Source organism: Otolemur garnettii, unplaced genomic scaffold (genome assembly GCF_000181295.1).
Source record: "Otolemur garnettii isolate 467f Iridium unplaced genomic scaffold, OtoGar3 scaffold00025, whole genome shotgun sequence".
NCBI lineage: Eukaryota > Metazoa > Chordata > Mammalia > Primates > Galagidae > Otolemur > Otolemur garnettii.
The window spans coordinates 15,236,263-15,257,875 of record NW_003852420.1 but is presented as its reverse complement, the minus strand read 5'-3'; the positions used below and the strand labels follow the sequence as shown (position 1 = coordinate 15,257,875).

General features: G+C 49.8%; 1 protein-coding gene across 1 annotated transcript in view; it reads right to left on the bottom strand.

Moving 5' to 3' along the window:
* BPIFB1 (BPI fold containing family B member 1) overlaps positions 1 to 14,133 on the bottom strand; it is a 25,308-nt gene extending 11,175 nt beyond the window's left edge. Inside the window, exons 1-7 of the mRNA XM_003788237.1 lie at positions 14,019 to 14,133; positions 11,381 to 11,522; positions 10,662 to 10,769; positions 8,520 to 8,669; positions 7,342 to 7,423; positions 3,202 to 3,265; positions 491 to 576 (exon numbers count right to left, since the gene is read on the bottom strand). Coding sequence (XP_003788285.1) covers positions 491 to 576; positions 3,202 to 3,265; positions 7,342 to 7,423; positions 8,520 to 8,669; positions 10,662 to 10,769; positions 11,381 to 11,522; positions 14,019 to 14,133 — 747 coding nt within the window. The remainder of the gene's footprint in view (positions 1 to 490; positions 577 to 3,201; positions 3,266 to 7,341; positions 7,424 to 8,519; positions 8,670 to 10,661; positions 10,770 to 11,380; positions 11,523 to 14,018) is intronic.
* Between the last annotated feature and the right edge of the window lie 7,480 nt (positions 14,134 to 21,613).

The following is a 21,613-nucleotide window of genomic DNA, read 5'->3' as shown; positions in this document are numbered from 1 at the left end:
CATCATTGTTGTTTGGCGGGTCCGGGCTGGGGATTCGAACCTGCCACCTTAGGTGTACGTGGCTGGCGCCTTAGCCGGTTGAGCTATAGGTGCTGAGCCCAGGTCTGTGATTCTTAATAATGCTTCAGTGATTTCAACGATGTCCTGGGCTTTTGTTTCAAGGTTACTGGAGGTTTGAGGCTTGGCAGGGACCTGCCTGCGAAAGGCCAAGGGCCTCAGTGTACACATTCAGGCCCCAGACAGGGGACATGAGGTTGAGGGCAGAACCCCTGGGTGGATGATCTGTGGCTCTTAGACTCTATTTTCTGATTATTTTCTCCCCAGAATGGCTCGAATGTGTTCAGTCTGTCACGATTTTTCTAAATCAGCCCATGTGTCCTAACCGTGACTGGGTTTTCTCTCCCTGATAGAAGCATACGATTCCTGACCTTTATGGTCAGAAGAGAGCAGCAATGTCCCCACTTTATTCCTGAGGCCCCATGACACTCACCACCAGGTTGAACTGAATGGCATTGTCCTTGATAGCAGGAGACAGAAGGTCAAACTCCAGGCGGTCAGGGCTGAGAGAAATGGGCACTGCTCGGAGGCAAGAAGAAAGGTCTGTGAGGGCGGGGAGCAGTACTGGATGGGGTGGTTTGGGGGCTGCTTTGAGCTGGATTATTGCCTGGAGAAGTGAGTAGCAGGGGCAGGTGATAATGATGCTGATAATGAGGAAAATGATGGGCTGGGCAAGGTGGCTCCCTATTACTCTGGGAGGCCAAGGCTGGTGGATTGCTTGAGCTCAGGAGTTCAAGGCCAGCCTGAATAAGAGTGAGACCCCCATCTCTACTAAAAATAGAAAAACTAGGTGATGGCAGGAGCCCGTAGTCTCATCTAATCAGGAGGCTGAGGCAAGAGGATTGCTTGAACCCAGGAGTTTGAGGCTGCTGTGAGCTATGAGGCTAAAGGCTATGGCATTACACCCAGGGCTACAGAGTGAGGCTCTGCCTCAAAACCAAGGCACAGCAAGAAAAGGGAAATGAGGATAACGACTGACATTGAGTGTATACCAAATACCAGGCACTGTGCTAAACCTTAACGCGGGTTGGCTCATTAATCTTCAAAATGACCCCAGGAAGTGTTATTATTACCCCCCTTTTAGAGAAACTAAGGCTCAGAAAAGTGAAATGACTTGCTCGAGCTCATATTGTGAGAGGGTATGAGTCAGTTTTATGTCATAGTCTTGGGATGGAACAAAATGGAATTATTGTTTATAATTCTCCACCGTCCTCACGACACTGAATCTGGCATGCTCCGCTGGGCCAGGTTCTGGGTCTGGACAGCTGGTTCACACCCATCTATCCGCGGGATCGCAAGTGTTCATCTCTGGATTCCCCACTTGGCCGCCAGGTGGCGGTGGTGTCTCATCCATCCCGGCTGGAGGGCTGAGGATAGGGCGGATCTAGAGGGGATCGCCGGTATTTGGCCCTTGGGCCACCTCCTGCCTCCTGCTCAGGGGAGAATTCCTACCCTACCGTTGGGGAGCACAGTAGCCAGTTGGACTTCGGTTTAAACCCCGCAGATAGTGGCTATTCTCTTCTTGCCCCTAAATCTGTTTCCTCATCTTAAATTCCTGCCTTATGTGAGGAACTGGCACCTGGTAACCACCGAATCTGAATTACACCCACTTGGAACTAGACGAATTGGGTTCAAGGCTTCCCATATTACCAGTTGCCTCTGTGAGCTCGGACAAATGACTTAATTACTCTGAGCCCCAGTTTCCCACATCTAAAGAGGGTTGATGATCACTACTGCATGGAGCTGTTTGGGGAGCCAGTGAGACAGTGCATGTAGAATACCCAGCCCCTGGCAGAGCTCTCTGGGCACTCAATCAGCACTTCATTTCATTCTCCTCTTCCTGCTCCTTTCTGGTCACCCTTTGAAAGAGCCTCTTCAGATCTCAAATCAGCAGATGGTAGGTTTTCTTCTTTCTTGCATATTTCTACTGTGGGAGTTCCAAGCAAGGCAGATTTCTGATGTGGGGGCAGAAGCCTGTCCTCACATCTCTGCTGCTCTTAGAGAGGAAGAAATGACCTCCTTGCTCAGCAGACATCTCTTCCCTTGTTTCCTGTCCTCTAATAGCACACATACCACTCTCCAGCCACCCATATCCATCCATTCAGCATTCTAAAACACGTCTCTGTGCCAGGCAGAGCACCTGCTATGTGCCTGGAAGTTTCCTTTAACCTTCTTTTTTTTTTTTTTTTTTTGAGACAGAGTCTCACTCTGTCACCCTGGGTAGAGTGTGGTAGCCTCATAGCTCACAGCAACCTCAAACTCCTGGACTGAAGCCATCGTCTTGCCTCAGCCTCCAGAGTAGCTGAGACTACAGGTACCCACCACGACACCCAGCTAGTTTTTTCTAGTTTTAGTAGAGATAGGGTCTCACCCTCACTCAGGCTGGCCTGAAACTCCTGACTTCAAGCAATCCACTGGCTTCAGCTCCCAGATTCTAGAATTACAGGTATTAGCCACCACACCCAGTTTCCTGTAAACTTGTAATCCTCATTAACAATCCTGTGAGGTCCCTTAGGATATATAAGCCCCATTTTTCAGATGAGGAAACCAAGAGTAAAAGGTGGGATGGCTTTCCCAAGGTCATGGAGCAAGTCAGTGGTGGAGCTGAGATTTTTTTTTTTTTTTGGGAGACAGAGCCTCAAGCTGTCCCCCTGGGTAGAGGGCCGTGGCATTACAGCTCACAGCAACCTCCAACTCATGGGCTCAAGCGAGTCTCCTGCCTCCGCCTCCCAAGTAGCTGGGACCACAGGCGCCCGCCACAATGCCCGGCTATTTTTTGGTTGTAGCCGTCATTGTTGTTTTTTTGGCGGGTCCGGGCTGGGGATTCAAACCCGCCACCTTTGGTGTATGTGGCTGGCGCCTTAGCCGGTTGAGCTATAGGCGCCGAGCCGGAGCTGAGATTTGATTTGAGTTTATCTGGGGCATCTGCTGGCCTCATATAGAAGAGTAGGAACTTATTAAGTCCCAGTCATGGTGAATTTCTGTCTGCTTCTCTTGGGCAGGCATTAACTGATGCTCCTCTCACCTGCTGCTGGCCCCAGTCATTGCTCAGGCCTGACAAGGGTGGCCTCCCTTGGGTGGTCGCAGGGCCTGGAGGCAGCTCCATGGGAAAGGAGAAGGTGGAAGGGAGAGCAGGGCACCTACCCTTTACCATCTTCAGGAGGTCTGCGTACATGTCATTGAAGGCCAGTTCGATCACGGGACACAGCTGCAACAGCACAAACACAGGGGTTCTATTAGTGAGGCTAGAATGCAGCCTGACGGTGATCCCTGCCTGGCCCACCTGGCCCACCTGATCCCATGGGGTTTGAAGATCATAGATGTGTCCATACTCCTGGTCATCTCTGCTGCTCAGAGTCCACCTAGCTGCCAGGGCCACTTGGGACCTTTTGCAATGGTTTGTTCCTTGCCCAGTACCCAGAGTGTACCTGGGCTGCCAGCCCACAAGAGCCCATATTTTCCATTGCAGCAGTTCTCAGCCTGTGGGTCGTGACCCCTTTCTTTCATTTGTAACAAGGAGGCAATTAGGAAGGTTAAGAACCACTGTCAGAAATGGAGAATTCACTTATTCATCCAATAAGTTAACTACTGAATTCCTTATAAATGTAAGACCCTAGAGGCCAGAAGAAAGACCCTACCAGACCAGATTCTTCACAAGTCTCTATGCCCTTTGTCCTTTTCTATCCCCAACACATCCTTTTGCCCGCTAAGCAATTCTCTTACTAAAATTTCCAGTAGGAAAATTAGAGTAGTGGGGTGTTTTTGTCAACAGGGGGTGATTTTGTCCCTCAGGAGACATTTGGAAATTTCTAGAGACATTTTTAGTTGTCACATCTTGGGGTAATGTGGATGTTACTGACATCAAGCTGAGCGGGGCTGTCTTGTTTATCCTGTAATATACAGGACAGCTCCCATGACAAAGAATTGTAAAAATGTTAGTGGTGCCAAAGTTGAGAAACTCTGGCCTAACCTAACTCTGGCCCCAGCTGTTCTGCATAAGGAGGAGATTAAACATTTGACTCACTTGTCTGTGGGACCCAAAGGCTGTGTTCTTTGCTCTCAGGAAGGCTTTTATGCAGAGAAGTGCTCCAAGATTGTTGAGGACATTTTTTTTTGTCTTAGGTACAATTGTCCTAGTGGAAGAACCTTCTACTTGGCCACCCCTTAATTCATTGACAATGTATTAGTGACAATGCATTTGGGAAGTGTTAACTTTTTCTATGACTACCCATTCCTTGCTCCCAGCTGCTTTGCCAACCCAGAACTCAGAGAGGATGGAAGAGTCAGCTCAGAGGCGCCGCGATGCACTGCCAGGGGACTACTTGTTCCTCGCAGGAAAGGTGTCCCTGGCAACCTCTGCACTTTCTCCCACAACTCCCCATCCTTCATTCCTATCCATGGGTCTCAACCCTGGCAGTGGAGTTCTCTGGGACACTAGGGCCCCACTGAGACCAATTACATCCGAATCTGGGGAAGGCCAGACTTCAATAGTTTTAAAAGCCATCCAAGGTTCTGATGTGCAGCCTGAGTTGAGGAGTCACAAATTTACATTGCAAAGGGTTTCAACATTTTCTAAATGAGCTCCTGCCAGTCGCTCATCCCTTAAATGAGCTGTGCCTTTTCCCTTCATACGAAATAAAATATTCATATGACCATTGCATCAAATCCAGCGAATCATAATAGAAAACTGTGATGATAAATGAGGTGCTGGTTTTCTCACCTTGTTCTCTCCCCTTGGCTTTTCAGCCTTAAAGGCAGGTACTATGCAAAGAGCATTGTATCATTCCAAATTCTTGCCACCATTTCTAGTGGAAAATATATTTTAACTATTCAAGTGTGGATAAAAATATGATGTTGCCGGAGTCTGGGAAAAAATTTACAGCTGAATCTGACTTTAAGAAATTCCCACCTTGGCTCGGCGCCTGTGGCTCAAGCGGCTAAGGCGCTAGCCACATACACCTAAGATGGCGGGTTCGAATCCCCAGCCCGGGCCCGCCAAACAACAATGATGGCTGCAACCAAAAAATGGCCAGGCATTGTGGTGGGTGCCTGTAGTCCCAGCTACTTGGGAGGCGGAGGCAGGAGACTCGCTTGAGCCCAGGAGTTGGAGGTTGCTGTGAGCGTGATGCCATGGCACTCTACCCAGGGGGATAGCTTGAGGCTCTGTCTCAAAAAAAAAACAAAAAACAAAAAAAAAAAAAAAGAAATTCCCACCTTTAAATAGAAAAATAAAATTCTTTTTTTTTTTTTTTTTGAGACAGGAGCCTCAAGTTGTCCCGCTGGGTAGAGTGCCGTGGCATCTCAGCTCACAGCAACCTCCAACTCCTGGGCTCAAGCAAGTCTCCTGCCTCAGCCTCCCAAGTAGCTGGGACCATAGGCTCCCGCCACAATGCCCGGCTATTTTTGGTTGCAGCCATCATTGTTGTTTGGCGGGCTGGGGCTGGATTCGAACCCACCACCTTAGGTGTATGTGGCTGGCGCCTTAGCCACTTGAGCCACAGGCACCGAGCCAAAAAATAAAATTCTTCAAAAAAAAAAAAAATCTCATGTAAGAAAATCCTGACTGTAAAAATTATTCACTTTCAGATTCCCTTGAAAATTCTCCCGGGATCGGTACCTTTGTTACCAAGTAGGAGTCTCAGAATTCTAACAATAAGAAACTATTGTCTTGACTTGGATATCACACATTTATTCATTCATATTCATTCACTCTTTCCTCTCTCTGTTTCTCCTCATTTTCTTCCAGCAAAATATTGGAAAAATGGCTCAATGACTGTAGCTCCATGGTTAGGGCGCTGGCCATATACACTGGGGCTGGTGGGTTCAAAACTGGCCCGAGCCTGCTAAACAATGACAACTGCAACAAAAAAATAGCCAGGCATTGTGGTGGGCGCCCGTAGTCCTAGCTACTAGGGAGGCTGAGGCAAGAGAATGGCTTAAGCCCAAGAGTTGGAGGTTGTTGTGAACTGTGACGCTACAGCACTCTACCAAGGGCCATACAGTGAAATTCTGCCTCAAAAAAAAAAAAAAAAAAAAAAGATATTGGAAAAAAGTAGTTTGAGTTGAGCTGAATCAATATCTCTTGTGAAATTAACCATTTAAAATCTCATTTGAACTTCATTCAGTTTTTGATTATTCACTTATTTCCCCTGGACTCTTTAATAGGTAGATATTTAGTCTATTAAAATAATGAACCTTCCTCTGATTAAATATAATATTCTTAAGCTTTACTAGTGTAGAAGCAAAATTTGAAAATCTTAACCCTGGCTTAATAAAAAACCAAGCAAATAATTCTGTATTGTACAGTTGATACATATTTCACAAAATACAGGCAAAATACTTTAGGCAGTGGTTCTCAACCTTCCTAATGCTGCAACTCTTTAATACAGTTCCTCATGTTGTGGGGACCCCCAACCATAAAATTGTTATTATTTTCATTGCTACTTTATAACTGAAATATGTGTTTTCCCATGGTCTTAGGTGACCCCTGTGAAAGGGTCGTTTGACCCCCAAAGGGGTTGCGACCCACAGGTTGAGAACCACTGCTTTATTGACTCAGAAAATAAAAAAACCAAACCCAAAACCCATCAGGACCTGGTGGCTGGCACACTCCTAAGACCAAAAGCAGAGTCCTGTGAGACAGTGGCATGCTAGAGTTTGCTTATACTTGTTTTTGAGAACCAATTGCTAACTTATCAGGAATTTCTGAACTGGGTGTTAAATTCAGATGTTATTAAAAATTAAATTATATAAACTTACAATTAAGGAAGGATTAAAAATTAATAGAAACCGAAAATGTATTACTTCCTAAATATTTTGCTGTATTTTATATTATCGATAGCTCCCAAGGTCATGTCTATTGTATCTGTTTGGAGGAAATACTACACCATAGTGTGCTCCTAGGGGTCTATCTCTAACTCTGTTCAGTGACCTCACATAGCCTAAAATTAGCCCTGGAGGGAGTGTTTACACCAGGGAAATCAGGAAAAGCTCAAAATCAGGGCTCCTTCCCTTCATCCACACCAGAGACGATTGTTAAAAACTTATCAGCACATCACTGTTCAAGGCCTCCTGGTTGACTTTTGGCAGTTCAGTGACCTTAACCTCAACGATCTGCCTGTGTTAATGGCCCAATCCATTGCTGTTTACCTTACTGAAAGAATTATGCAGACCCAGCAGTATCCTGCTCAATGAGACACAGTCCCTTAGCACCAGATTGCATTTCCACCCATCCCCACAGGAGGCGCAATCTCCGCAAGCCAGAGAGGCCCAGATTCCACTTACCTCGTTTTTCACCAGTTGGGGAAGGGCTGGCGCCAGGAGCTCTATGACCTTGTCTGCTAAGATGTTGACCAAGATGGAGAGCCTTTGAGAGAGGAGAGTGGGGAGAGATTAGGAAGGGTCAGATGATCACCCTTCCCCATTTCAAGAGTGGGAGACTGAGGCCTGGGGAGAAGGAACTTGTCCAAGGTCATGTGACCTGTTAGAGATAGGGCTGAGAGTAGCCAGTGGCAGACAGTTTTCTGGAAGCTGGGCCTGAATGTACTCTTTAGAAATTTGTGCTGGACATTGAGATGATGAGAGCTCGCCTTTCTTCCCATACTCCTGCTGAGAAGGGAAGGACAGAGCCATTTTTTGAGTGCCTGCCATGTGCCATGCACTGTTCTGAGTGCTTGAGAATTGCAGCCTGATCGAGTCCCCTCATTGCCACCTGGAAGCATCACCTGCATTTTACAGATGAGGATAGTGAGACACAGGGAGGTGACTTGACCAACATCATCCAGACAGTGAGGTAGGAAGCAGCATTCTCCTGACTCCAAAGCCTTTGCTTCTATCCCTGGTGGTTAGAGGGGCCTCCCGTGCCTGCCTCGGGTGGTTGGAGGGGCCATAGGAAGAAGGCTCCTCTCCACTTTCCAATGTTTGCCCCACTTCCTGGCGTCACGCCTGAAATCCTAGCATTATTGCCTCTGCCTTAGATATCCTGACCTTTCTTTGGCATTACAGATTCCCTGGAAGGAGCCCCAGATCTGGAATCAGGAGAAATGCATCGCTTTCCTTCTCTTTTCTTTTTTTTTTTTTTTTTGAGACAGAGCCTCAAGCTGTCCCCCTGGGCAGAGGGCTGTGGCATTACAGCTCACAGCAACCTCCAACTCCTGGGCTCAAGCGAGTCTCCTGCCTCAGCCTCCCAAGTAGCTGGGACCACAGGCGCCCGCCGCAAATGCCCGGCTATTTTTTGGTTGCAGCCATCATTGTTGTTTGGCGGTCCGGGCTGGGGATTCGAACCCGCCACCTTAGGTGTACGTGGCTGGCGCCTTAGCCAGTTGAGCTATTGGCGCCGAGCCATCGCTTTCCTTTTCTAGGCCTCAGTGCTTTCCATTTGTAAAGTCGAGACACGTGACTCCTTCCACCTCCCCATCCCTTCCAGGCCTGGCAGGAGCCCAGCTGGTGGTGGCCACACTCACTTGTATAGCAGGGTCAGGCGCAGGCTCCCAGGGCTTGTAGAGCAGTTGCTCAGGATGTGGCGGGTGGGGCCTTCCTTGCTGGTCTCCACTCGGATGACGGCTTGGATCTCCGTCTGCATCTGCAGCTTCACAATGGTCTTGACCAGGGGCCTGGGGACAGAGGCATCTGGCTGTGTGAGGGCCACGGAAGCTGGGGGTTGGAGCACACATTCTACCCCGTTCTTGATCTCTTTTGCCGGTTTCTCCTGGTCTGTCCAACTCCTTCACTCCAGCTTTTCCCAGCTCCATTTTTCCATTCTTCTGGTTTAAATCTCATTTGTATGCTGACAGCTTCCAAACTTTTACCCAAGTCCCTGCTCGGATGTCTCCTAGGCTTCTCAAGTTCAGCATGTACAACACTGAACAGGTTGTCCCATATCTGCTCTTCTCTGGGAGCTCCCTGCCAGCTATGCTGGGAAAAACCTTAGAATCATCCTCAACTTCCCTTTCTCTCTCTGTCTCTTCACATACGCACATTTAATCCTGCAGGAAATCCTGTTGTTTCTACCTACTTCCAAAATACATCTGGAAACTAAGCAACCTAAGTGCCCATCAATCCATGAATGGAACAACAAACTGTGGTATATGTACCGTGTTTCCCCGAAAATAAGACACTATCTTATATTTATTTTTTGTTTCAAGAAGACATAGGGCTTACTTTCAGGGGATGTCTTCCTTTCCGCCCTGAAATGCATGGCATGGCTATGCAGATACGCTGCATAGCCACACTCATCACTAGGTCTTATTATAGGGTAGGGCTTATATTTAACAAATGCATAGAAATCCTGCTAGGGCTTATTTTTTGAGTAGGTCTCATTTTCAGGGAAACACAATATACCATGGAATACTATTCAATCATTAAAAAAGATGAAGAGGCTCAGCACCTGGGGCTCAAGCGGCTAAGGTGCCAGCCACATACACCTGAGCTGGCGGGTTTGAATCCAGCCCGGGCCTACCAAACAACAATGATGGTTGCAATCAAAAAATAGCCGGACGTCGTGGCGGGCACCTGTGGTGGGCACCTGTGGTCCCAGCTACTGGGGAGGCAGAGGCAGGAGAATCGCTTGGGCCCAGGAGTTGGAGGTTGCTGTGAGCTGTGATACTACAGCACTCTACCCAGGGCGACAGCTTGAGGCTCTGTCTCAAAAAAAAAAAAAAAAAAAAAAGATGAAGACTTTACATCTTTTTCATTTACCTGGATGGAGTTGAAATACATTCTTCTTAGTAAAGTATCACAAGAATGGAAAAATAAATATCCCATGTACTCCATACTAGTATGAAATCAGCATATAAACAATTACATGCTCATATGAACAATAAAACACAAATGTAGTCTAATATGGGGGTAGAGAGAGGAGAGTGGGGGGAGGATGATTGGCAGAGGAGGGAGGGCAGGAGGCGGCATCTCACCTAATTTGCACATTGTGAGGGTGTATAACATACTCCCTGGGTGAGGAGCTCTTTTACAAATGGAACTTTAGCCTGGAAGTGACAACAATGGAACCTAAAAATTTGTGCCCTCATATTAATATGAAATAAAAAATAAATTAAAAAAACAAAGCAATCCCTTTCCGAACATTCCATCTAAAAAAAAAAAATCAAAACCCAAAATATATCCAGAATCCAACCTCTTTTCACCAGCTCCCTGCCACAAACCCTGGTCTAAGCCCTCCTCATCTCCTCCTGAACTGTTTGTTGCAGTAGCTTCTAGATGGCCTTGCTGCCTCTGCTCTTACCCCCACAGTCTGTTTTCCCCACAGCATCCATAGGGATTGTTTAAAAATGTTAATCTGTGCCATGTCCCTCCTCTGCTCAGTACCCTTCATGGCTCCTACCTCATCTGGTAAAAACCAAGTCCTTAATTCTGCCCACAAGGCCTTTCTGGATCTGGCCTTGGCTGTTTGCTGACCTCAGCATCCCCTTCCCTTCTCTCCCCCCTCTCTCTCTGCCACTTTGTGAGCAAGGCAAGTATACTCCTGCCTCAGGGCCTTTGCACTTGCTCTTGGCGCTGCTTGGAATTCTCTTTTCCAGACACCTATATGGGTGGAAGGGGGAATGAGGGGCTGAATCTGTCAGTCCTGCTGTACCTAAGGGGACACTCACGTGTTGAATCCGGCCACCATGTCCAGGGGAATATTGACCATTAGCTCCTGGTTGGCAGCTGAGGCTTGTACCTGCATCTGGAGAATGTTAGCTGAGGTGACTTTCAGCCTGTGTGGGATTCAGGAGAGATAAGAATCACACCTCATGCTCAGTGAGCCTTGTCCCCAGTCCTGCTCTCCCTATATCTTTCCCATCTTCCCTGAGCCCCTGATCAGCAGCTGGACCCCATTCCCTGGCTACTACATCCTCTCCAGCGTGGTCTTGCCACCATTCCTCCCCTCTGCTCCCGTGTGCAATGCTACGATGGCTCCTTCTCTTCTAGGTGATGAATCCCAGATCCTTGGGCTGACTCCTGAGACTCTCTGTGACCCAGCTCTGCTGGCCTCTTGCTCTAGCCATTTGGACTGACTCCCCCGCGGCCTCTTTGCTCAGAATGCCTTCCTGTCTTCAGGGAGCACCACTGTCACCTCCGTGGAGAAGCATCACCTCATCCCTTCACTCTCTCACCACAGGTGCCTTTCCTTTGGGGTTGTCATATTAGGGTTCCTGCGCCACTGTCTTATGGTTATTGTTAACAATTCTGGGAGCTTCCTGAAGGGGGAGCTCTCCATTCTTCGTGGTCTGACACAAACTGGTGTTTGCTGCCTGAGTGTGCAAAGGGTGTGGTGGGTAGAGATGTGGGAAGGAGCTGGCTCCCGGCATTGTCCTGCTGCACTTACCAGATGATCTTACTCAGGACAGTGTCCACCAGGCTTCCCAGCAGGGGGATGCCACTGGCTGGCTTCTCCTTCATGGCCCTGAGCAGTGGCAGCTGCTGGAGGATGGCGGTGGCACCATGGTCCTGTAGCTCCTGTGTTAGCTCTGGAGGCAGATCTCAGGGGTTAGGGGCCCGGAAGGGCAAGAAGGATGGCTTGGTGGGGACCCAAGGCTGGGGAAAGGATCACTCAGGGCTTCTCAGGCCTGACCTAAGGTGAGAGTACGGCCATCTCCACCGTGTAGGTGTGGCCTTGAGGATAGTGGCCCAGATGGGTCATTTTCACAGGAAAAGAGAGGCTGGGGCATAGGAGGGATTATTTGCAACCCTGAACATTGCTGGCCTCAGCTGGGAGCATTAGCCCTATACCTAGCACTTGGACCTTTCACCTCTTACTCCAACCTGTGGTGGACATTGCCAGAGCTGAGAGGCACAGAACAGATGGGGCTCTTCCAAATCACACTTGCTAAATTCTCTGGCATCCACATCCTAAGGCCTGTTGTCCAAAGAGCCTGAGGTGCTGAGCAGAGGAACTTGGGCCAGAGCCCTATGAGTCAGGAGCCCTGGGTTCTGGTTCCTGGTAGGCCCGAGCCCATTTGGCTCATGTGCAGAACAGATCAAGGTACTAGAGAGCTGATACCCCAGGAGGAGCCCTCAGTGGATTATTGATGAGAGTTGGAGTATAAATACCCCAGCTCCCTCAACCCTCAGACAGGATGACTCAGATGTGTATCCTCAGAGTTTCAGAGTTTCTGTGTTATTGCCTTCCAGCCACATATCTACCTATTTTGCCTGCTCTGTGATAATGGAGCTGGGCCCTGTAGATATTTCCTCTGTGACAGCTGACACAAAATTAAACGTTGTCAATAGGGGCTCTGGAAGGCATGGAGAAGTAAGGGGCTTCCCCTCATGCTGTGGTGTATTCCTCTTGCCAGGTTACTTTGGTGTCACACTTAGTGGGTTTGAGCCATGAGTTTGCAACACTCCTGATGGTTGCACTTTCTGTGGGCTCCCTGGCTATCTTCCAGGCATTTTCCCAGAGATGGCTTCTGGTGAGTTAACAGCAGTCCTCTTCCTCCCAAGGCAGCTTCCCAGAGAATTTTTTTGGCACCCCGGCAGGTAGTTCTTTCCCTGCTCACCTAGTTTGCCAACTTCTCTCCCACACAGTGGGCTTCAAACATACCCTCTCTAGTAAGGTCTGGAGAGAATTCTCTGCCTCTGAGTTCATACTCATCTTGGCTGCTCCTGCCACCCCTAGGGTATGCTTTAGAGTTTTCTCTTTTTATCCTCTTAACCAATTCCCCATGTCTCCAATCCCCTAATAATAATTCTTTTTATTAAACTTGCCTATTGGAATTACTGTGTGGTTTCTGTCTTCTGATTGGTCCTAACTAATACAGTTGCTCATCAGTCTAGTCCCCACAGTGGTAAAGTGGCTTGGAAATGCAGGCTCATGTGCCGCCTTCCCTTACCTGGCTTCTTCCCCTCTCTCCTGCAGGTGTTTCCTGGGATCACCTCCCAAATAGCCACTTGCATACAACTCCTTGACTCACATTCTGCTGTTGGGAGAACCTAAGCCATGGTTGCTCGTCTTGAGCTCCTTTTAGCTGAAATTCCACATGACCAGCATTCACTGTGTGGGTCCAGAGTGCATATCCGTCTGTCTACCTCCCACCAAGCCTCCTAGAGCTCTCTGCTTCCTGTCCTTCCTTGGGCATCCATCCTGTGGCTACAGAGCCTGCAGCCCCGGAGGACCTGGCCCTGCCCCTGCCCTCTGGCCCTGGCCCAGGTCCACTGAACGCAGAGGTCTGGTCCTCCAAGAGGTCAGGCGACCCCCTGGAGCAGACAGATTAGTCATCTGTCAGGGGATCAATCACACTTTAAAGCTGTGATTTTCAATCAAGGTGATTTTGTCCCATAGGAGACATTTGGCAATGACTAGAGACATTTTTGGTTGTTACAACTGGCTTGAGGATGCTGTTGAACATCCTACGGTGTCCAAACAACCCCATAATAAAGAGTTATTTGGCTTGCAGTGTCCGAAGGGCTGAGGTTGGGAAGCCCAGTCAGAGAATTCATAAGCTCTCATCAATTTCTGTCATGTTGGGTCTGGTGTTGTGAGGAAGGTCCCCTGATTTGTTTCTAGAGGAGGAAGCCAGGCTCAGGGACTGACCCGGGTCAGCTGGAGAATGACAAGCTATGCCCCAGATGAAGGCTGTCAGGTTCCTAGTAAGAGAAAAGGCTGCCGGGGACTAGGAGAGCACTGGGCTTCACTCTGAGGACGGGATTTCAGACAAAAACAGTGGGAGGGCAGTTGCCTCGTTGCACACAGTGGCCACAACACCCTTTCTGCAGGCCACAGAACCTCTGTGTAGTGGGTTTGGGGAATCGTAAAATTTAAGAAGGGCTTGGAATCACGGACTCTTGAGATCATAGACACTCCAAATCTATATAACTCATCCACTCACATCTCACCTGGCCCGGGACCTGAGCTGTGCCTTGCACACCCCCTAGTAATGAGGAGCTCCCTGTTCTCCTCTGGAGGGCTACCCCATCTTTCCCTTTGCTTCATGGTGGTGAGGCCTGATGGCCCCAAGACTTACTTTCCTTGATGACTTCTGGGCCAAGGTTGAGAAGCACAGGGGGGCTGAGGGTAGCTTGGACCAAGGTGTCTGTCAGTAAGCCACAGAGGAGGGTGAAGGTCCACAGGCTGGCCATCTTCCTGGGTGTTGGTGAACAGCAGGTGTCAGGCGTCAGGAGCTGGAGTGAGCACAGAGGGCCCCGCTGGCTTGGCAGAGAGGCCAAGGGCAGGCCCACAATGCTCTGTGACCTGGCGTGTGGCATCTAGGAGGGGCCATTTAGTGTGGTGGCTATCCGCCAGAGGTCAATTGTGTGGCCTTAGACAATCAGCTTAATCTCTCTGTGCCTCATTTTCTTCCTCTTCTTTTTTTTTTTTTTTTTTTTTGAGACAGAGTCTCATCATGTGGCCCTTGGTGGAGTGCTGTGGCTCACAGCAACCTCAAACTCTTGGGCTCAAGCGATTCTCTTGCCTCAGCCTCCTGAATAGCTGGGACCACAGGTGCCCACCACAATGCCTGGCCATTTGTTTGGTTGCAGTTGTTGTTGTCTAGCAGGCCCGGGCCGGGCTTGAACCAGCCACCTTTGGTGTATGTGGCTGGCGCCCTACTCACTGAGCTATGGGAACTGAGCCTGTGCCTCAGCTTTCTTATCTGACAAATAGACACAGTAACTCCTACTTCATAGGGTCGAGGGGATTAAATGAGTTAATATCTAGAAAGCATTTAACACAGTCTCACATGGTGAGCACCTGGCATATATTAGCTATTTTCTTACAGAAAACCCACTGCAGTGCTTAGGACAAGACATCTCTGCTTCTGGTTTCTCCCTCTCCCCATCACACTGGCACTCAAAACCCTATGTGGTCCAGCCTCAGGCACTCTCACTGCCTGCTGTTTTCTTCTCTCTATCAAGTTTCAAGCGTGAAGTTCCCAGGATGTGCTCTGTCCTCTCCTGGGTCTCTGCCTGTGCCCTTCCTGCTTCCTGGAATGTTGTTCTCCTTCCTCATCTGCCCGCCAAACTTCTATTGGTCTCTGACACTCTCCCTGCCACGACCCTGCCCCTTCCTTGAGCACAGCCTACACCACGTTGGCCCACACTGGGCGTTCCTTGAAGGTCAGAGACTGTCTGATGCTTCTCTCTGTCCCCAGCATCACCACAGTACTGCTGGGCACAGTCAGGGTGTGCAGAGTGGGTTTGTGTCACTGGGATATAGTCAGGAAAAGACTCAGCCATTCTCATCCCATCATCACTGCCCTTTGGTCTTCTGGGTGAGGAAGCTGGGTGCCTCTGTATGCGTTGGCCCTGGTCCTCAGCGGGTCCTGGCTGACAGTAGACCCTTACCTGGGGACCAAGGCTCCCTGTGCTCCTGACCTGACCCCAGCAGTTATGTCTAACTCAGAACCTTCTTGGCAACCTAGGCTTTTTGCCCCCTTCTTTACACTGTTACCTGGGCACGCTGGGTCCTCAGCCCGTTCCTCTCCTCTCCTGGGCAATGGGGCTGGAAATCCAGCCTTATATCCTGCACACTCCAACCCAGGTGGCCACTTTTGCCGTTGAGCTGAGTCCTAAGGCTGGGCTGAGGTCTCCAAGGTAAATATTTGTGTCTATTGGTGAACCACAGCCCTGCTTGGAGGCGGCCTCAGACTCCTGAGATTTGGAGAGAGGAGGGTCCAGGCTGGCATGAGGGTAGTGGGGCACTGTGGCACGTGGCAAGGGCACTGAACCAGGCCTGGCGTGAGCCACCCAAGGGGGTTCCTGCCTCTTGGGCCGTTGGTCCTATGGGAGAATAATGCAAACAGTAGCCATGATGAATTAACAACTGGGAGATGGCAGATGCCACCCAGGCTTCATATCAGTCATCTCGTTCAGCCTCCCTCCCCCAAGGAGGAACCAGCCTCACTCACTCAATTGGCAAATGGCAGAGTCAGGATGTGAACCAGAGCTCTGACTTCAAAACCCATCTGGTCTGGCCTGCAGCTTGGCGAACACTGGGGTGTCACCGGACAGACTGGGTTCAAGTTCTCCTCCACCATTTCCATAGTGTGTGATTTGGAGACATTTCACCACCTTTCTGAGCCTCAGTTTTTTCATCTGGGAGGTGGGACTACTGATAGCACCTCTCTCCTGGGGTGCTGAGTGGAACACAGTGCATGGGGCTTGGGGCACAGAGTAAGTACTCAGTAAAGGTAAGTGGTTGTTGCTGTTGTTACTATTATTGGTTATAATAGAACAAAGTTTGTAGAGAGGTAAGAGTTTAGTCCAGGTAATTAATCTGGGAAAAGGAAGGAGTAGCCTGCCCACCCTTATTCCTACGTGCATCCAAGGATACATATTTCCATTCATGAATTCACTCAGAAGAATAGGTTTGAATCCCATGTTTGCCACTTCTTTGCTGTGTACCCCTGGGCAAATATTTTGCCTCTCTGGGCCTCAGTGACCCCATCTGTAGAATGGAGATACTAGCAACACTTCCCCACAGACTGCTATGACTATGAACTGGGGTGCCCACACAGCACGTGGACAGGCTTTTGCCCACTCATTCTGTAGCAGTTAATGCCCACTTTACCCTCGCTGTACTGTCAGGATCTCAGTGTACATCTGTGGGGTGAAAGAATAGTGAGGCGTATGATGACCACAGGGGCAAATGTGAACAGCCCAGCAGGACCCCCACCCTCTCCGGCTGGCCCAGGCTGGGCTCACTTCTGCACCGTCACTCAGAGTGGGCGGCTGCTCCACAATTTGACAAGGGTGTCTGAGGCTCAGAGAGGTGAGTGACTCGCTTAAGGCTACATGACCAGGGTTTCCAGAGTTGGGAAGATGACACGGTCTTAGTGACCACACTGTCCTTCCCCAGTGACTCCAGGTTAGTGTTGGGGGTGGTGGTGGTGGCGACGCAAACATGGCCTTTTGGCATCATCTGGGGAATCATCCTTGCTGCCCAGCTTCTGCTTAGCAGCACCGAACTGTGGTTTAGAGCTGGAGTGGCATTGTTGAATCCTGTCTTTATTTTGCAGGGGGACAAGAGAGGGGCAGAGAGTGTCCTGAGGTCACACAGTATGTGGCCAGGTCTTGGGTAACCTTCTCTTCCTGGTTTTGCCAAGAGGAACAAGGTGAAGAGTGTTCTTCATCCTTCCATGTCCACAAATGTGCCAAAGGCCCTGCATGCCTGAAGATGAGGTGCTCCCTGAGCCAGGAGGACTCCCGGGCAGCACCCGGCCAATCCCTTGGGCACACCTCCAGAGAGGCAACGCCTCCTCCTGGACTCCCCAGCTCGCCATGCCTGCTGCCCAGGGACAATGTCCCTCTGTGGGTGCTGGAACCCAGTGCCAGGGCCTGGGTCTGTGTCAGCTCCCACTTCCTGCTGTGCACTGGGTCAGTGAGAATGGCCCCACCCCTGTGGGCCGCACGCCCATCGCCCATGCCTACCATGGTGCTGCTTGCCCCTCCTCGGCCTACTGGGGGCCTTCTGGTCTTGGTCCCACCTCTTCCCAGCTCCCAGGTCATTGTTCATGCTGTGTCACCTCCCAGCCCCCTGGAAACTCAGTGGTGCTATGTCTGGGCAGGCGGGCAGGGAACGCCTCTGGAGCCGGACAGACATGGCTCAAATTTGTATTCTTATATTGTCCCCTATGTGGCTTTCTGTCCCATCCCAAATGGGATCTTTTTGAGGGTCATGTAAGATCATGTGAAATCCTTGGAACATCAGAGAATTCATTAAGTGGTAAATGATATGATTATTGAAATATTAATACCACCAACCTTCAGGGCCCAACTCGGAAGGCGCTATCTGCATGAAGCTGCCTGACTGTTCCCCTTAGTCCCATGTCATCGTACCCACCCTGAGCCCCCAAAGTGCTAACTCTTTACTCTCTTGGGGCTTGACTCCCCCTCTGTCTTGAGGGATGTCTATTTTTCCTGTCTGTCTCCCTTCCTTCCTTTCCTTTCCTTCCTTCCCTCCTTCCATTATTCATTCATCTTTATTGTACCAGCCTGTTCTTTGGCCTCCCTGTCTTTACTTTTAGTGCCCCCTACCAAAATTCTGTTTCTATCCAACAGCCAGAATTAACTGTTAAAAACATTCTCAGACCCTGCCACTCTCTTACTTTTTAAAGACCTCCAAAGGCCTCTCTATTCCTCTTAAGTGAAAATCCAAGCTCTGTAAGACAAGACATGGTATGGGTGGCTGCTGTCTGTCTCTTAGCCTCAACTCTCACCGCATTGCTGCTTTCTCCTTTCATCTCTACCTCAGGGCCTTTGCACATGCTGAGCCTTTTCCTGGGAGTGCTCTTCTTCCCACTGTTGTTATGGTTTCTCATCTACCAAGTCTCAGTTTCAGTCTCCCCTCCTTGGAAAGACCTTGCCTGACCACCTGCCTTAAGTAGGGCTCTTTTTGCTGCACGCTGGTGGGTGAACTTGCTAGCATTTATCCTCAGCAGTGTTTACTGGAGCCTATCCGAAAACTCAAGTGTTTGTTGTTCTAGGTCCCACAGTTTCACAGATGCTGGCAGACTGGACCACAGTGCAAATAGTTGGCCAAGAACTAGTGGCACAGATCTCAGGCCCCTCTTGTAAGAGACCCTGACTCGGGTCAAGGTGACAAAAGGGTCAGGCGGGAAAAGTAAGATCTGTGAACACTGTCTTAGGAGACAGCTGCAGTACTTTTTCCTACTTCTCAAGGAGGTGGGCAGGGGTTCTGGCCCTGAGTGTGGCCCTAGTAGGAGGAGGCTTTCCACGGACCACTGGGGGCTTGAGGGCTGTGTCCTCTGGAGTTGGGACATGTAATGGACTGGGTTTTGTCTCCTGATGAGCTGAAGTCATGGTGGGCAAAATGAATTCCTTGAGTGGAAAATTACTGCTGTCTGCTTCCTCCAGATGGTGTGTGCTTTTCTCATAGGTCCTGGTGTGGACCAGAGGGAAGGAGATTGGCCTGGGGCTGGTTTAAATTCTTCTCAGTATCACTGCCTGGAAAGGTGAGAAGATTCCAGTGAAACAGGGGCTGAGGATGGCTGGGGAGGAGGGCCGGGCGGTCCACTGCTGGAGTCTGGCCTTGTGTGGGGGGACAGCTGGAGCAACCTGACAGGAGGTGTAAGAATGCCCCCCAAAGGGACCCGGAAGACTCAGCTCTAGACATTTTCTGGCCCATGGAGAATTGGGAGCTACCTTCACGGGATCAGTCAAAGAAAAACTCTTTTCTTCCCCTTTCCTCTCCTTCTGCCTGTGTTCCATCCTTGGAGTGGAGCTAGGGGTGGGGACAGAATATACTCCCCTCCCCTTCCATCACTAAGCTGGTCAGTTAGGGGTGAGGAGATAGTTTGATGTTAAATCCAAGCAGGGTGCTCAGACATAGCAAGGTGGCAGAGTGGAAAAGATCAGCCCCATTCTGCAGATCACCAGACAGGCCCAGAGAGGCAAAAGCAAAGGTGTTATCACCCTTGTTTTCCAGATGAAGTAGGATCTGGGAGAAGGTAGGGAGTTGCCCAGTCTCACAACCATATAAAGCCAGGGCCAAGGATTGGGACCAGTCCTGTCTGCCTGTAGAGCCCATGCTCTGCCCCTCCGTCTTAGCTGGAATGGAGCCTTCTCTCCTGGGAAGACCATGGGCGCACAGAAAACCAGAGGAGTGGCAGGTTTGACCACTAGAAATCAGGAGGACCTACCAATGGTTAGTGGCTCTAAAGAAGAAGGAAAGCAAAGATCCTGCTGCCTCTAACCAGGCTCAACTCTTCAGTTTAAAAACTCTGTTGGCACCAAAGATGCTACTCCAGCATGGTGGCAACGTTTTATCTGTGTGCCAAATCTCGTTGCCCGGTGATGGCTGCGGAAGTCCTCGAGGGTCGGGGCTCAGCAGAAGAGAGCATGAAGGTTGATTACCAAAGTCCGCCATGAGCAGACACGGATGCATCTCCGCTGCATCCCACCTGCATCCCTGCTAAAGATAATGGATTCTTTTGTAAAATTCCAAAGAGGCAATGGAGTGGGGAGAAAAGCTTGAGATGACATGGAGTTTGCCATGGCCTTCAGGTTGATTTTGGATAGGTCAGTTCCTAGGTCTGGGCCTCAGTCTCCCCAAGTGTAAACTTAAGGACATTGGGTCCCGTAATGCTGTGGCCGGGCTCTGATAGCCTCTGCTTATAGCAGTGGGAGCTCAACAAATTTGCAGTGAGGACTGGGCTGCTCCCAGGGGGACGGGTAGGTTGTCAGGAGAACTCATACCTCTTGCCCCAGGAGGTGTGTAGGTTCTGCTGAGGGAGTTGCCCAGTGGTTTGGGTAAAGACAACTGCCCACTGAAGCATTACCTAAGTAGCCCCAAAGTGGGACCAGCTTGAGTGTCCAGTAATAGGAGATTTATAAAATAAATTGCCACAAAATAGCGTAGACAAACCAATTGTGGCAAGTAAAAAGGGAAACAGTTCCTCCTATCTTTATGATAAAAATGCTTTTTCATCTAGGAAAAAACACTAGAAGGAAAGGTGCCAATAATACTCGTTTCTTGGTAGTGTGATCACAGATGACTTTTATCATCTTCTTGGTGTTTGGCAGAATTAAACAATTTTTTGATCAGCAAACAACCCTATTAAGTCGCTCAAGAATGAGTAAATAAAGGCTGGGCAGAGAACAAGGGAGTGGAGGAGGCCTCATTTCTTTCCCAATGCCCGACCCACAGCCCTGACCATTACCTCACAATTCCAGAAAAACCTTGTGATGACATTGCTGATAAGAGCAACAAAGGCCCAGTCACGCCTGTCCCGGAACCGGAACCACAGGGAAAGAAAGAAATCATTGCAGGAATCTCATGAGTATAATCCCCCTTTCACGAAACAGGAATAGAGAAAATTCAACGCAAACAAGTCCTGGCTAAGCCAGCCTCTGTCCTAGCTGTGCAGGGAGACAAAGGCCCAGTCCTTGTCCTGCAGGGTTCACGGTCAAGTGGATGTAGGTGCCCTGAGCTAAGTGACTAAGTGCTGGATTTCCATCTGCATGGGCAGCTAAATATGGGCAGGGGGTGGGGGTGTCCCTGATCACTGGGCCAGTCCTCTGCGGGCAGCTGACTCCCTCAGATAGTGAGCTTCAGTTTGGGGTGCTCAGGTTTAGCCTCATCTCTGCCCAAATGGCCATCCTTGGACCCAGACTCTCAGGGCAGCCCTAACCCACCCCACCTCCATTCTCTCCAGGTGAAGAGGGCAGAGAATGTCCCACCAGCAGCCCAGGGCAGCACCAGGGAGGCTGGAGATTGGGCTGGTACCTGAGATTCAGCTGTACGAAGTGGGGCTGTGTGATTTTAGGGGTCCATCTCCCAACATTTTCTTTAGTAAATCAGGATGGGTGGCACAGGCAGACGCAGGCGACCAGCAGGTCAGGCAGGCAGTCACCTAGCGGGGATTGTACACCTCTGGGCATTGACACAGTCCTGGGGGCTTTGTGTGCAGCAGGAGCACCTCGGCCAACCCCTGCCTTCCTGGGGCTCATGTTCTCCCTGGAAGGCAGGGAGAGCAGGAAACAGACAAACATAGTGCTCAAGTGTGTCATGAGGACACTGAACAAAAATAAGAACATGTGTGGAGTTCTGGAATGATACTCAGAGCCTCCCGAGGGCTTGAGGGCTTCCGGAGAGGTTTCT